Source organism: Pan troglodytes, chromosome 1 (assembly GCF_028858775.2).
Source record: "Pan troglodytes isolate AG18354 chromosome 1, NHGRI_mPanTro3-v2.0_pri, whole genome shotgun sequence".
Lineage (NCBI taxonomy): Eukaryota > Metazoa > Chordata > Mammalia > Primates > Hominidae > Pan > Pan troglodytes.
Window position 1 is genome coordinate 121,009,791 of NC_072398.2, and position 15,885 is coordinate 121,025,675.

The window sequence follows — 15,885 nt, forward strand, 5'->3', positions numbered from 1 at the left end:
CCTTAGCCCTCCAAGTCCTCCTCCTCCCTTCCTGCTCTCAGACAATCACCTTGTCTCCTACTTCACTGCGAAAAATGACACAATCAGAAGAGAGCTCCTTCCCACAGCATCTCACCTGCCAGCGTCCATGCGCCGTGGCCCAGCCTTTCCCTCCTGCTACTATGGGGACTGTGTGTGGTCCTAGCTGAGACCAACTCTTCCAGCTGAGCACTGCAGTCTCTCCCTCCTGCTTATTTCTCCTCTCCTATAACACAAACTACCTCCTCTTTTTTGAATTTTTTAAGTGCACAATTCAATCGTTTTTAGCGTATCACACTGTTGTGTAACTATTACCACACTCAATTTTAAAACCTCTTCATCACCCCAAAAAGAAAACCCAAACACATAGAGTCATTCCCCATGTCTCCCCCAACCTCCCCACAAGCCCAGTACTAACCACTAATCCACCTTCTTTCTCTATGGATTCACCTATTCTGGACATTTCATATCATTGGACTCATACCGTGTGTGGTCTTTTGTGTTTGGCTTCTTTCATTTAAAGTTTTCAGGAGTTGCGTGTTGCAATGTGTATCACTGCCTCATTCCTTTTTATGGCTGGATAATATCCCACTGTATGGATATACCACATTTTAAAAATTTATTCATCAGTTGATGGACATTGTGTTGTTTCTACTTTTTGGCTATAATGCACAATGCTGCTATGAACATTTGTGTATAAGTTTTTGTGTGAACATGCTTTCAGTTCTCTTGGATATGTGCCTAGGAGTGGAATGGCTGGGTCATATGTTAACTCTGTTTAACCTTTTGAGGAACTGCCAGGCTGTTTTCCAAAGCCATTATACCATTTCACATTCCCACCAGTGGTGTATGATGGATTATTTTTATCATATAGATTGTGAAATAACACCCTTGACCCCATGACCCTCTCCAGTTACCATCCCATTTCTCATTTCTCTGCTCCTCTATAGCAAAACTCCTGAGAATAACTGGTATCTATTACTTGTCTCCAATTCCTCGCTCCCATTTTCCCTTCAACCCATTATTATTAGATTTGCCCTCAGCACTCCGCCCAAGTAGCCCTTGTTGAGGTCACCAGTGACCCCTCTGTTGCCAAGTGCCTCGGTCAATTCTCAGACCTCATCACCTGACCTCTCAGCAGCTTTGGACATGGCTGATTGTTCCCTCTTTCTTAAAACATTTTCTTCACTCTGCATCTAGAATGTCTGTTTGTCTGTCGGCCTGCCTGTCTCTCTCTCTCTGCTCCTATTCTTCGACCTCCCCGCCACCACCCACCCACAGCTATCCCGCCCTCAGCCTCTAAACACCAGGGCCCCAGTGCTCAGCTCTCTTCTCTGTCTTTGTTCATTCTCTAGGTGATTGTGAACCAGTCTGTGGCTTTAAATTCTCTCTGTTATCCCACACTCCCAAATGTAGACCTCCACACCTGACCTCTAGATCCATACATCCAACTGCCTCCTCAGCATCTCCATGTGGAGATCTATTAGATATTTTAAGCCTGCCATGTCCAAAAGAGTACTCTTGATGTTCCCCACCGAATCTGTTCCCTCCACTGTCTTCCCCATCTCCATGAATGTCAATTCCATCCTTCCAACTGCTCGTGTAAAGGGCCACAGTCATCCTTGACTCCTCTCTTCCTCTTACACCTCACAACCAATCCAACAGCAAATCCTTTCGACTCTGCTTCTGAAATGTATCTTCCATCGAACCAACTCTCATCACTCCCATTGCCATCACCTGGGCTCAAACCCCAGTCATCTCTCACCTGGAGGACCTCCTGGCAGGTCTCCCTGTCCTGTCCTCATTCCCTCAGATTTTCTATAGAAGCCACTTAAGAGGCTTAGAATGATCATCCTAAGAAGTCAGATCATGCTACTCCTCTGCTGAGAACTCTCAATGGCTCCCTTTTCACCAGAGTAAATGTCAAACTTCTTACCTTAACCACAGGACCCTCATGATCCGGCTGTACATTACTACCGACCATACGTCCTACCTCTTTCCCCTCCTGTTCGAGCCACACTGGCCTCTTTGAATATGCCAGCCACAGCCAGTCTCAAGTCCTTTTCACTCATTGTTCCCTCTGTTCAGGATGGAATGCATTACTTCTAAATATCCACATAGCCTGCTCCCTGGCCTCCTTCAGGTCTTCATTCATACGTCACTTCTCAGCAAGGCGTTCCTTGACGGTACTGTCCATAATTGCAACTCTTCTCCCCGAATGCCCTAAACCTCCTTTCTCTGCTTTATTTTTCCCCTTGGCATCAACAGTTAATGACAATTCTTTATCTTATATTATCTGACAACATCTGTCTCCCTCCACCAGAACGTAAGCTCCATGAGGACCAGGAAGTCTGTCTGCTTTGTTCACTGCTGGATCCCGTGACTCGGAACAGTGCATGTAACAGGTGTTCAATAAACCTTTGTTGAATGAATAAGTGAATGATGGTTATTTGGGTTGTTTTCAATCTTTTTCCACTAAAACAAATGCTGTAATGAACAACATTGTACACTGATCATTTTGCTTATGTATGAGTACATCTGTAGGACAAATATGTAGAAGTTAAATTGCTGGGCTGAAGGATATGAACAGTTGTAATTTTGATAAACATTCTCTGAACATTTTGGTGGTTAAAAATCCGACCATAATCTACCACTTCATATCGAGCAAATCACATGATTAATTGCAGGTAGCCCATGCTGACCTGGGTTTTTACCTACATGGAAAGAAAGTAATCAGGAGAAAAGCTGCCCGAGGAATTCAAGAAGTTCCTTAGCCATCAACACGAGTTACTGTCCTACCAACGATGCTAGTGGGTCATCATGGCAGCTTGGCCACATTGCATTCATCATACCCGGTAACTGTCTGCTTGAAGACATGGACTGCAAAGTCCAGGTCCGATAGCCTGAATTATTTCTGATGTTGGAAGGCTCTATGGAAGGGAAGGCCTTCCAGGTCATTTAGCACAATCTATGGAGAGCCTATGCTTCTCCCACATGGGCTCTGAGATGCCCTGGCCAAAAATCCTTGGACTCTGCCAGAGGTACCAAACAGCATGACCCCTGGGGATGTCATTTATATTATAGTCTATATGAATGGAGCAGTGCACAGCACGGGCAGCTAGGGCAGTGACCTGGTACTTTACAGCATCATTGTAGGGCAAGAACTTGAAATGGCTCCTAGGACCCCTCATATCTCCCCAATCCTGTGCTGAAAACAGTCACAGCTCTGCAACAGTAGTTTGCCACATATAGACTGTCAGGCCATTGTTTCTGAGAGTCGGCCTACCCTTTCTGCAAATGACTTGGAGGGATTTGTAAATAGGAACCTCACCCCAGCCATCACCATTGGCCTCACTTGCCTGACTCCCTGAGGGGGCTTGGATGGAGCCCCCCAGAGCTTCCTTCTCAGCCAGCTCAGCTCAACCATGGGGTGTAAGATGGGGAAAGGCAGATTAGCAGTAGTGTGCTGGGGTTTTTGTTCCTGCAAAACCTCTCCTGCCCATCCCCCAAAATGTGGGTTTGTTTTTAGCCATTCCCAGGAATATAAGAAGGAATGATTTTAGATGAAATTGTAAGGTAGGGGACGTTTCTATTTAACCCTCCACTCTTGCCACCTGGCCTTCAGCCACCAATTTTCATGAAGCCAGTTTATCAGCTGGAGAGCATGGGATGTGGAGTCTGTGGACATGAGTTCAGGTTTGCCTCTGCTTCTTGCCAGCTGTGTAGCTTCGAGAGAGTCACTTTATTTTTATGTTGATTTTTAATTAATTATTTTTTGGAGATGGGGTTTCACTATTGTTACTCAGGCTGGTATCTAACTCTTAGACTCAAGGGATCCTCCCACCTCAGCCTCCCAAGTAGCTGAAATTACAGGCACATGCCACCGTGCCTGGCTCCTGGATTTGATTTTTTAAAGTCTCATGAAGACCCTGGCCTCTGCAAATGCCAAAGTGGATTCACATGGTTTCCTGAACATCCAGGAAACTGTTTTAGAAAGAAGCACCCCAAGGCCAGGCGCAGTGGCTCACGCCTGTAATCCCAACACTTTGGGAGGCCAAGGCGGGCGGATCATCTGAGGTCGGGAGTTCGAGACCAGCCTGACTAACATGGAGAAACCCCGTCTCTACTAAAAATGCAAAATTACTCAGGTGTGGTGGCGCATGCCTGTCATCCCAGCTACTCGGGAGGCTGAGGCAGGAGAATAGCTTGAACCCGGGAGGTGGACGTTGTGGTGAGCTGAGATCGTGCCATTGCACTTCAGACTGGGCAACAAGAGTGAAACTCCAACTCAAAAAAGAAAGGAAGGGGAGGGGAGGGGAGGGGAAGGGGAAGGGAAAGGAAGAAGGAAGGAAAGAAGCACCCCCTACTGCTCAAAGTGTACATAAACCATTTTGCATCCACCTAATTGGCAAAAATTGAAGACTGACAAATGTGGAACAACTGGGATTTTCATGTACAGCTTGTGGGAGTGTTAGCAGATACAACCATTTGGGAGTGCAATTTAGTCAACATTGAATAAGACTGAAGATATGCATACCCTTTGAGACAGCAATTCCATTCCTAAACATAGATACCCTAGAGAAACATGTATGCATGAAGACCTGCGTAGTGTTTATTGTAACATTATTAGCAATGGTGAAAACTGGAAACAACTTAAATGATCATTTACTAGAGAATGAATAAATACATTTCAGTTTAGTCCTACAGCGAAATACTTGCATCCATGAAAACTGATGCACTAGAGCTATACACCAAAATTGGTAAATCTTAGAAAATCATGTTAAGCAAAAATAAAAGCAAGTTGCAGAATACATATAATATGATGTCATTTATGTAAAGGTTAAAGGTATGCAGAAATGCTAAACATTGTTTATGGATACACATATATGTGTAACAAATTTCAAAGAATGTATGATCAAGACAAATCCCAAATTCAGGAAAGTGGTTGCTATAATCTGGATGTTAGTATCCCTTCAAAATTCCCATGACAGAACCTAATACTCAATGTGATAGATTAAGAGGTGGGGGTCTTTGGGAGGTGATTAGGTCATGACGGTGGAGCCCTGACGGGATTAGTGCCCCTATAAAAAGAGGCTCAAGTGAGCTCCCTTGAACTTCTGCCATGTGAGGATGCAGTGAGAAAGCACCATCTTTGAAGCAGAGAGTCCTCACTAGATACTGAAGCTGGGTGCCTTGATCTTGGACTTCCCAGCCTCCAGAACTGTGAGCAATAAATTTCAATTGTTTATAAATTATCCAGTCTAAGGAATTTTTGTTGTAGCAGCAGGAATGGAATAAGACAGTTGCTATCTTTGGGAAGGGAAGGGAATGGGATCAGGGAGGGCTACACTGGCACTTTAATGGCATCTGTAATATTTTATTTCCTAAGAATTTTTATTCTATTATTAGATATGTGTTTATATGCCTGAGATATTTCATAATTAAAGAGATAATTTAAAGTGTGTCTGAATCCAGTGGGGAGCAGTATTGTGTGTGTTGGGACCAGCAGCTGCTCCTGTGAATCTGTTCCTCTTGCTCCTAGAGTTACATACAGGGGGCCCTTAACGCCATTGAGGGGCCCATCTGGAGACCTCTGTAAAAGTCCACACTCAGGAACAACACCAGAGCATATAATTTCCTCCCAAAGTTTAGTAAAGTAGAATTGGAAAACTGAAGTGAACGTTTTAGACTGATCATGGTTCTAGAAATACAGTTGTAATCTGTTAAAAACAGTTGGCTTTCTTTTCATGGCTATTTTCTCCCAAAGAAACCAGGTTTTTATTTTTTCTTTGTCAGATATCATGTGTTTACAACAACCCTACGGCCAGCCACATGGCTCAGGATTCACATTCATGCCTCAGGAGATTCATTAAGTGCTTCATAAAGTAGACCTTTGAAGTTGGTCACGTGTAAACCTCTGATATTATATCCAAGAACACTGAGGGACCATTTAGGCACTGTCTGGTGACCATGGAGTGGCGTGTGCCCTAGCCGGTACTACCCCTGAGACATCAGGAGCCTACAGGGATTTCCAACCCTATCAGATCTGGGTTCTTCTTCCTGTGTCATCCTGCACGAACTGTTTGTGTAAAGGGGTGTGTGTGTGTACACACATGTGCAAGGTGGCACCAGTGAACACTGAGGCCTTCAAGCTGGCCTGACAGAGCTCTGACCCTGTGCCCATGGGCTATAGTCTCACCAGGTCCCTGCTGGTTGCTACTGATCAGCTGGCATTTAGAGATGGACTCTCAGCCTGACCAGCTGGGGTTTCTGATGTACAGGGCTTGGGGCAACTTAGAGGGAGTGCCAATCTGCATTTGAAAATCTTTTAGTCCTCCATGGACTGAGGCATGCCAGTTGTGCCCAGCGGTCTGAAGAGTCATAGAGAGGCAAGGCCATGGGTGGAGACAGACCGTCTTTAGGGAACCTGGGTATACATCTTCAGGATGCCCATGCCTCTGCTGCACCCTTTGTGAAATGTGAACAGTGATCCTGCTCATCTTGCTCCCCGGGCTATTGAGAGAATTAAGAGGAAGTGTGAATGGCTTTGGTAAGGTTAAAGTCACCACTCATGTAGTCTATTATCTTTAATAAAATAGTAACTTCTTTCCTCTGATTTGGGTACAAGGGGAGATTCCCAGGAGCTTTCTTCTCTTAGGCATCTTCTTGGTTCCTGCTGCCACACAATGAAAGCCCCCATGAATGAATGAATGAATGAAGCTCCCTGCTCTCATACCCTAGCTAAACCTGACTTCCCACTGTTGCCTCAAGCACGTCCAGTGTTTTCCCACACCCTTGCTCATGCAGTTCCCTTTGATTATAATGTCCTATGGCAGCTCACTGCAATCCTACCTGCTCCCTAAGGCTCTTTCAGATGTTACCTCCTCTCTGAAGCTTTTTCTAATTTCACCCAAATCGATGTGACACGCCTCTCCTTGGAACCTGGAGGGCAGGGCCCATGCCCCCTTCCCTGTGCATCTCTCCAGGGCCTGGTACAATACCCAACACATAGCAGGTGTTCGGAGTGCATTAAATTCCATGAAATTGCAGGAAGCTGACCAGGCCCAGTAGACCTGTTGCTGTTCCCTGGCATGTGGGAGCCCCAAACCCTTACCTTGGGAGTGAACATGTGTAGGATGCCATCAACTGCCCCTCGCAGCAACAGCCCCCGGACCAGGAAGCAGGCCAGCACCACGTAGGGGAAGAGGGAGCTGAAATACATCACCTGCAGAGAGGACAGGGAACCCCCATCAGGCAGAGCCCTTCCTGCAGCTGGCACCCCCCATCCCTGCTCACATCTGGGGCACATGAGCCGCCCCTGATGGCAGCAGAAAGCAGAGCCCTGGAACCCCTGGGCAGAGGGCCAAAACTGCCACACATCTGGCACAGAGCCAAGGCAGAAGCAGGAACAGGACAAGCTGGAGTCTGCATGGCTGTGCCTGGGGTTGGTTTTCTCCCTTCCAGAGCTTCTGGGGCTGAGCTAACAGCCTCCTCACCCCAGAGGGCTGCCAAGGGGGTAAGGGAGTCCTTTGCTGTCCCCTCCTCATTCTCCCATGTCTCATTCCCCCAGTGGGCCCCCTAAGGATCTCCCCTGTCCTTAGAGTCCTTTGACGGAAGACCTTCAGGAGGTTATAGACACAGCTCCCAAACAGAAGACATCTGAAGAAGTCCCTAGCCCCTTGTGAGGATGAATCGTGTGCTCTTCTCTACCACAGCATTTCTCGCACATGTCTATATCCCTGCGTGCGTGGTACATGGCCTCACACAAGAGATGCTCACAAAATGTTTGCTGCACTGAAACAAAGGAAGAGGGCTGTTTGGGCAGGGTGGTGTAAAGGCTAAGAGAATGCAAGTCTGGTGTTAGGCTGCCTGAGTTCTAACCCTGGCTCTACCACTTACCAACATGTGGCCTGAGGCATTTCATTTAACCTCCATGAGCCTCCATCTCCTCATCTCTAAAATGGGTGTAATCATCCCTAACTCATAACGTTGTTGTGGACCAAATGCGTTCATACAGGTGGCAGTACCTGAGAAGTGCCACAAAGCATCAGCTACTATTTCAGCCTCTGGAAAGGGAAGAGGTCAATGGCTGGGGTCACTCTACCTTTCTAGAGCTTAGCTTCCTTGCTCATCAAATCTGGAAAAGAACCTGAAGCCTCAAACAGCCAGGGTTCTAGTTGCAGCTCTGAGACTGACTGGCTGCGTGATGTTAGCTGAGGTGCTTTCCCCTCTCTGGGCCTCACTTTCCTCATCTGTAAAATGAGTAGTCTGGGATACAGGATCTCTAATCCAATCCTTCTCATCCCTGGCAGCCCATGAATACTGGTATGTGACAAGTAAGAAAGGGCCCTTATTTAAAGGGGATCTGAAATGCTGGGAAGAGGTGTGGGGCTTGGCTGGTCTACCCCTCAGAGACTGCTATGGAGCTGCCCCCTGAGGCCTCCAAGACCCCCTTCACTCATAGCATCTACCTGCTCAAAGGGCCCTTTAGCTGTAGGCATGGCAAGCTGCTGGTTTTCACCAAGAACTGCTCAAAGCAGGCTCTTCTAGGCCTTTTGCTCTTGGGAACCTGAGGGTCTAGAATCTAGACAAACGTCCCTGGGTCAATACTTCTAGTTTTCCTCCTCTCTAATGTTTGCATTAGAGCAGGACTGAGTTATCCGAGCATGGAAGCGGCTGGGGTCCAGGGCAATGACTTTCCAGCTATTCCATTCCGGGTAGGCTGTCCATGGTGAGCAACACTATAGGAATGATACTTCCACACCCTCCTCTGGGGGCCTGTGTTATCCACCCAGAAGACCCTGCAAAGGGCAACCTGGAATTCTTAGCCCTGTGCCCTCTGTGCTTTTCTGCTGTTCCCCATTTGGGACCTGGGTGCCCCCCTCAGCACTCACCTTCCCCGAGGACTGGATGCCCTTAACAACAGCCATCCCCACGATGCTCCAGGCCACGAGGAGGCACAGGGTCATCTTCCAGTTGAGGCCCCCACTCTCCGAGATGGAGTCAGAGATGTCCAAGGCCTCTCGGTACCAGAAGTAGGTAGTGGCTGAGCTCTTTTCACACTCTGCCTCCACCACTGAAATAGCAGCAAAGGTCACAGGGCCTCAGTGGCGGGGCCTATGGGGTCACTTCCTCTGCTGGATCCCCACTCAGGGCAGCAGTGGGTGAGGGAGCTGCTGAGCGTGGGCAGCTGGGAGGGGCTGTGCTCATCTTGGGTTAGCCGGGATCTGGCAGACCCTGAGGAATCCTAGGCTCCCACTGGGGTCTGGGAGGCTTCAGGACACACCAGCCTGGCTGATTCCCACCCATGCCTCCTGCTGCCCATGTCTCTCTATGGAAGGGAGGAAACGTGAGGCTGAATTGGCCTAAAGTTCCTCGGGGAAGGTCCTGAGCTGGGAGCTAGAGACCTGGATTCTCATCCCAGATCATTGGTTAGATGAGTGGTGTGAACATGGGAAAGTCGCTTCTGGGCCTCAGTCTCCTCATCTGTGAAGTGGAATAACAGGGTGAGTAATAACAATTAAAGTCACACTTTCCAGAGTTTTACCTACACTCACTGTCTTATTCAATCCTGTCAGAAATAGGCTGGAAAAGAGACCATTCCCACTGGGGAAGGGGAAATGAGGATCAGAGATGTTAAGTGACTTATCCAAGGTGACACAACAAGTCTGAAATTCCAAATGTGTGCGCTAAGCCTGTGAGACCCCTTCCTGGGACAGGGCTGGCTGGCATCCCCAGCTGGGCCCCATACTTGCCTGCCACGCTCCCATTCCTGACGACAGGACATTCACTCCAGGGCAGCGGGTACTGGAAGGACTTGAAGAAATAGAAGATGCTCCACCCGATGATCACATTATAATACAGCCCCACAAAGAGACAGACCTGGGGACAAGCCCACTGCGGGGTCACTGAGGCTGCAGGCAACTCCACCCTGCCCCCACGCTCCACCCGAGGCCCAGCACGTCGGCAGCGCCATAAACACAGCAGCACAGCCTCAAGAGAGGCAAGGAGGGATGGGGTGCGGGGCCGTGGAGGAGCTCCCCTCACGCTCCATTCATCTGGTATTCAGGAAATCCACAAAGGAATTTTTCAGATGTTAAAATTCTCTCTTTTAAGCAACAAACTCTTAAAATGTTAATCCTTTCCAGTTTGAAATTCTTCTAAGATACTTGAAGTACTTTCTCCTCCTCATTTCCTGATGACTGGGGATTGTAATGACAGAGATGCCCTCCAGGACTGTGAAGGCATGCACAGCTTTGGCCCCTATGGTAAACAGACCCAGACTGCTGTGCTTTTACAGACTTTGTGGGTGTTTCTTGTGGATTCCACTCTCTCGGGCATGTTAGCAGCCTGCCTCTAGAAAGATGGCACTTGTCATTTCTTGGAAACATGATAACTAACATTGGTAGAATTTTATTTAAAATAGGAGTGCATGGACTCTGCCTGAGGGTCCAAGGGGCTTCTTTGAAAGCAATGTTTCTATGGGCAGGGATTTGCTGCATCCACTCTGGACACAGGGTGGTCCCTTCCAGAGGCCTGGCTGTCTCCTGCATCAGTGAGACTGGCGTCAGTGTGAGAGCTGAGGGCCACTTGCTTCATCAGTCTCACCTAAGCACATGTGTGCAGGAGCAGCTGCTCATACAGCAGAACTTTCTGGGAGCACAGACAGAGTGAGACACCCACTTCTTTTACTTGGGTGCTTTCAGTCCAAGTGGGAGACCATACACACACTCCTGTGTATCAGCACGCAGCCAGCCCCAGCAGAATACACGGCATTGGCCAGTGCAAAGCTGATGGCTGACGTGAGAGCAGGGGGCTGCAATAGGCCCTCTCCCAGTCTCTGCCTGAGGCAAGTTTGGGCTGGCCCTACTGCCAGGCCTGGCGGAATCCTTAGTCCCTTCCAGAAGTTCATTTCAGTCTTTATCCCAGGTGTGAGCAGTGAGCATGGGCCCCTGTAGGCTTTGCCCTTAAGGGATGCTGTTTCCTCACGTAGAGCTCTGAGCAGGTTCTCATCTGTAGCCTTGTGGATGAGCCTGGAGACCTCACAAAGTTCTCCATCCAGGGCCACTGGCGTCTCCCTGTCTCTCACTGTTCCAAAGCCTCACCCACCTTGGGTTGACCTTAAGTTTCCTGTGTAAGTTCTCCAACTCTGCTCTTTGGCATAACAAAATGGCAAGGAGACCCTGAGCCCCCTGCTTGCCTGCTTAAAATACTCTTTGACCAAGGAAAGAGGAGGGACCTCCCTCATGGGGAGCTGAGGGACTGGTAAGCAGAGAAGGGCATCTGGGCTAGTCCATATGTTCCCAGAGAACTCTGGCTGAGCTGTCCCAGGCGGCCCCATGTGAATATGTCCCAGCTTTTCCTCCTTAGCACCAATGGCAAATCTTCCATGCTGTTTCAGGCAACGTGGTCGACTCTCAGTTTAGGAAACATGGTGACTGGGGTCCTGGAACCCCAGCTGTGAGTAATTCCCATGTTGAGGATCCCCCTCCCTGCCCTTGTCCTGACGTAGGACTCTGGCCTGGAAACTCGGTGACCTCGTCTCCAATGCCCAGGAGCAGCCCCCTGCCTCCCACTCAGTGCCTGCCCCAGCCCTTGACTCACTATGCAGCTGGAGAAGCCGATGCCCCCCAGGCGGGGACATATATAGTGCCACACACCAATGCTGCCGCGGCGGATCCTCTGACCCACAGCCAGCTCCAGGAAGAAGAGGGGGATCCCGATGATGATCAGCAGCACCAGGTAGGGCACCAGGTAAGCACCTGTGGGGAGAGCAGAGGGATGGCAGAGGGGCTCTGGAGCACAGCAGCAGAGTGAGGGAAGGGGCCTCAGCCATGTCCTCCAGTCTCAGCCACATCTCTGGTCATCCGCAAATTGTCACCAGTCCCGGTGCTCCTCCATGAATGATGTGGCCATACGTGTGGCCTACCACACAGCAGCCCACCCAGACCCTCCTTCTCCCCCTTGACTCCCCTGACCCAAAACACTAAGGGAGGAAGTGTATGTATGTCAACTCACAAGGCTAGGTTCAGAAACAGACAGACATTGCACTGCCTCTCCAGAATCCACATGTCAAGCCACACGCAGCAGACACACTCATCTCATGAGGCGCTCCGTGGACACCTGTTCACACCCCCTCCTGACCACAGAGAAGCAGCCCCAGATGGCATGGGGGCTTACTCGCCCCCAGATGCACAGACACGGGTGCAGCCTTCCCAGAGTCTGAACCAGACGCTGACACAGCAGACTGGGCAGCTCCAGGGAAGCTGAGCTTGGAAGCTCTCCAGGGAGGGGGGTCTGACCAGCTTTGCCATTAATCTACAGCTAATTGAGAGGAACGGGAGAGAAATTAGCAGTTCAGGAAAGCATAGCCAGGAGGATCATAAAGGATAGAATGGGTCTCGCTAAAGATTCCAGATGATAAATTAATCTCGCTGTCCTGGGCCTCACTGCAGAAACAATCTCAATTCCAAGTGACAGGGCATTTAGCAGGAGAATTAAAACCATGTCTGGACACAGATGAGTGCACCCTGCTGAGAGCTGTGCCAACAACCTAGTCCTGTTAGCAAGGCCCTGCCTGTCTGTCAAACACTGTCAGGCCAGCCCCAGTCACCAGGGCCCTGATGGTCACCCAGCACCCTCTGACTAAGCCTTGCCAGTAGAGAGCCTCCAGAAGCCCCCAGCTACACTGCTCTGACCCCATAACATCCCACATGTTCACCAACGTGTGCCCAATCTGCCAATGAACACTGGCAATCAGCCATCTCCTAGGCACAAATTCTGGCATTTGGCAACAATCAGCTATTTACTGCAGGTCCACTCTGAGCCTTGCACAGGCAGCGGGGAGACAGTGGAGTAACAGTAGGCACAGACACCATCCTAGAACAGTTCACGATCTGCCGGGGAGGCAGGCAGAGTCACGTGAGCAATATGAGCACACATGTGTATACACACACACACACACACACACACCACAGACTAGTCACACAAGCCAACCATGCACATACATGCTGAGGAACGGGCCAGGGTCCAATGGAGCTAGTCAGGAAAGCCCATCGGGGAGGCAACCCACCAAGCTTTATATGACAGCATCTAACTCACTAGATGCACACGCACACATACATTCAACTCGTCACTAACAAGCAGCCCCATCATGGTGCTCAAAGGAGAGAGGGCTCAAAGGAGAGAGGGCCCAAAGGGCCACATGCTTAGACCCCTGGGTCTGTCTTTAACTCGGTCTCTTGGTTTTGGGTGTGGGGAAATGGAAAAGAAGCTAAGTGATCTGCTGCAGGAAGGCAAACGGAGACAGCCTCACCGGTTTTTTGTTTTTATTTTGAGAGGGAGTCTCGCTCTGTTGCCCAGGCTGGAGGGCAGTGGCGTGATCTCGGCTCACTGCAAGCTCTGCCTCCCGGGTTCACACCATTCTCCTGCCTCAGCCTCTCAAGTAGCTGGGTCTACAGGCGCCCGCCACCACACCCGGCTAATTTTTTGTATTTTTAGTAGAGACGGGGTTTCACCATGTTAGTCAGGATGGTCTCGATCTCCTGACCTCGTGATCCGCCCGCCTCGGCCTCCCAAAGTGCTGGGATTACAGGTGTGAGCCACTGCGCCCAGCCAGCCTCACTGGTTTTGTATTTCGCCCCAGTGTTCTGGGTGGGGCAAGATGTGCAGGGATGTGAGTTTCAGGGTGTCTGCAAAGTGGGTTGGCACCTTCTATGGATGCCTCTTTTTTCTCCCCAAAGAATCAGGGAAAGCCTCCAGGTAACTGCCGCCAAAGAGTGACAGGGGTGGGAGTGCAAAGACAAGGTACTGGCCCCTCACCATCCAGGCTCTGTCCACCTCAGGCAGGCCGCCAGGCCTTGAAGTGACTGCAGGTCTCTCTACCACACCAAGGCCTAAACTAACCAGAGTGCTCAGGGGGCCGCGGTCAAGATAGGCAGAATTTGTGGTTAATAAGAGGTATTTTTTCATATCAACCTTTGTTGCAATCACTTGAAAATGCAACAGCATCCTCTTCCGCCTTAGAAAATACAACTTGGGGACACAACTGGATTTCCTTTTATGTTTCAACAGCTTTCAGGAGCCTAAAGTTGTTCATCCGAATAGCGGGGAGCACTGTTCAGGATGTTAGGAGATTTATCAGGACAGGGCCAGGATCCAGGATCTCTGAGGCCTTCTGGATCTCTAATCATCTATGCCTCGGTCAGTATTCTAAGCCTTACTTCTGGCAAACCCCGAGGTTATTCCTGGGGTTTAAAAGACCATCTTGGTGGTAAGAGCCAGGTCCTGAAGTCAGACCTCCTGGTTTTAATGACTTACTAGCTGTGTGACTTTGGGAAAATTATTTGATCTCTCTGTGCTGCTGGTTTTCTCATCTGGGTAAAGAGGATGAAAATGTTACGTATAAAATTGCTGATATTTGACCATTTTTGACTTACAAAAATGGCCATTTCATAAGCTTTGACCCAACACCTATCACACAGGGCTGTTGCAAAGATTGAATGAGTGGCTTACCCATAGTAAGCACTGGTTGAACATTTGCCTTTTTCTCATAAAAATAAACAGAAGAAAAAGCAAACTAGGAAGATGTCAACATTTCGTGGAGCTAAGGAGAGTGTTCCAGAGTTTCTGTCCAGAACTATGCAAAGTTTGATTACATCGACTATGGCTCAAAAGCACAGACTCAACTCTCAGACCAAACAGCTGTCTCCTTCCTGTGATAATTTGCCTCCTCCTAAAAAATATTTAAGACAACTTGATATAGACTCTGTCTCAAAAAACAAACAAAGAAAAACCTGTAAAAATACTGGACAGTTAAAAGTAGAGATAAAAAGGGATTGCAGGAATCAGAGAAGATAGAAAAAGGAAGGCAGGAATGTGGAATGGAAAGCTCAGAATTCTGAGAGTTGACAATGCTTTTCCTCTAGGGTAGTTCTTTATGTCTGGTGCCATGGTGATTGGTGTCATTGTGAACAATCAGACTGTGGCAAGAACACTGCCCTGGGTGTGAGTGCTTGTGTGTGGCATAGAAAGGGATTCTGGAATTCATCACCAAGTGCCCAGGCAGAACTGATCATCTAAGCTAGAAAGAACAAGGTTAGAAGTTCCCAGCTAAGTCCTCCAATGCCACACGTCCTTTGAAGTCATTTTGGTTGCCTTGGAGCTCTTCTCAACATCTCACAGGGCATAAAGAAACCATATACTTGTGTATCTTTGCTTTGGGCTAGTCTTACATCAACTCAGTTACCATGCCATTCAGGCCACAAGCTCTGATTGACAGTTACTTATTAAAAAGTAAAAAAGATCTTTCAAGCAAGGAGACCATGCAGCTAATATAACATGCTATGGGGGAAAGATGGAAGCCTTTGGCCTAATTCAATCACAAGAGTTCAGGTGGGCATTCTCACTCCCTGCCCTTCAAAAGAAACTGGAAAGGAGAAGCCTCCCAGCCAAATGTGGCCTTCTAAACTAGGGAAAGATGCATCCTGGAGAGGAGGGGACTGCGTCTTTGGAAAAGGTTACATGGCAAGAGTTCCACAAGCAAGGAAGGAAGGACTGGGGTAAAATGCCTGCCAAGCTGGGGCCACCCAACAGGCTGGAGCATGCCATGCCAGGCACAGGGACTCAGGAGCACAAGAGCTCTTGCTAGTTGACCTTCCCAGGACCAGAGGTCTGGGCTTGCAAATCTCTTTGTTTCCAGCCTATTGGGGTTTTCTTTATTTTTAGTTAGTTGATCTCTGGTTTCAGGGAAAGCTGCCTTTGGACAATTCCTGGGGGCTGGAAGTGGTGGTAGTGGTTTGATACCAGGGGCAACATCCTCAAGAGGGATTCAAGCTTAGGGGGCAGTGTGAAGGCCCCTCCTACCTG

At 48.8% G+C, this 15,885-nt stretch overlaps 1 protein-coding gene across 1 annotated transcript in view; it reads right to left on the minus strand.

The window, feature by feature from the left end:
- The window catches only part of SLC6A17 (solute carrier family 6 member 17), a 51,642-nt gene that overhangs the window by 18,297 nt on the left and 17,460 nt on the right, over positions 1-15,885 (minus strand). The window contains exons 3-6 of the mRNA XM_016925880.4: positions 11,623-11,780; positions 9,774-9,900; positions 8,913-9,094; positions 7,133-7,243 (exon numbers count right to left, since the gene is read on the minus strand). Of these exons, the coding sequence (XP_016781369.1) occupies positions 7,133-7,243; positions 8,913-9,094; positions 9,774-9,900; positions 11,623-11,780 (578 nt within the window). The remainder of the gene's footprint in view (positions 1-7,132; positions 7,244-8,912; positions 9,095-9,773; positions 9,901-11,622; positions 11,781-15,885) is intronic.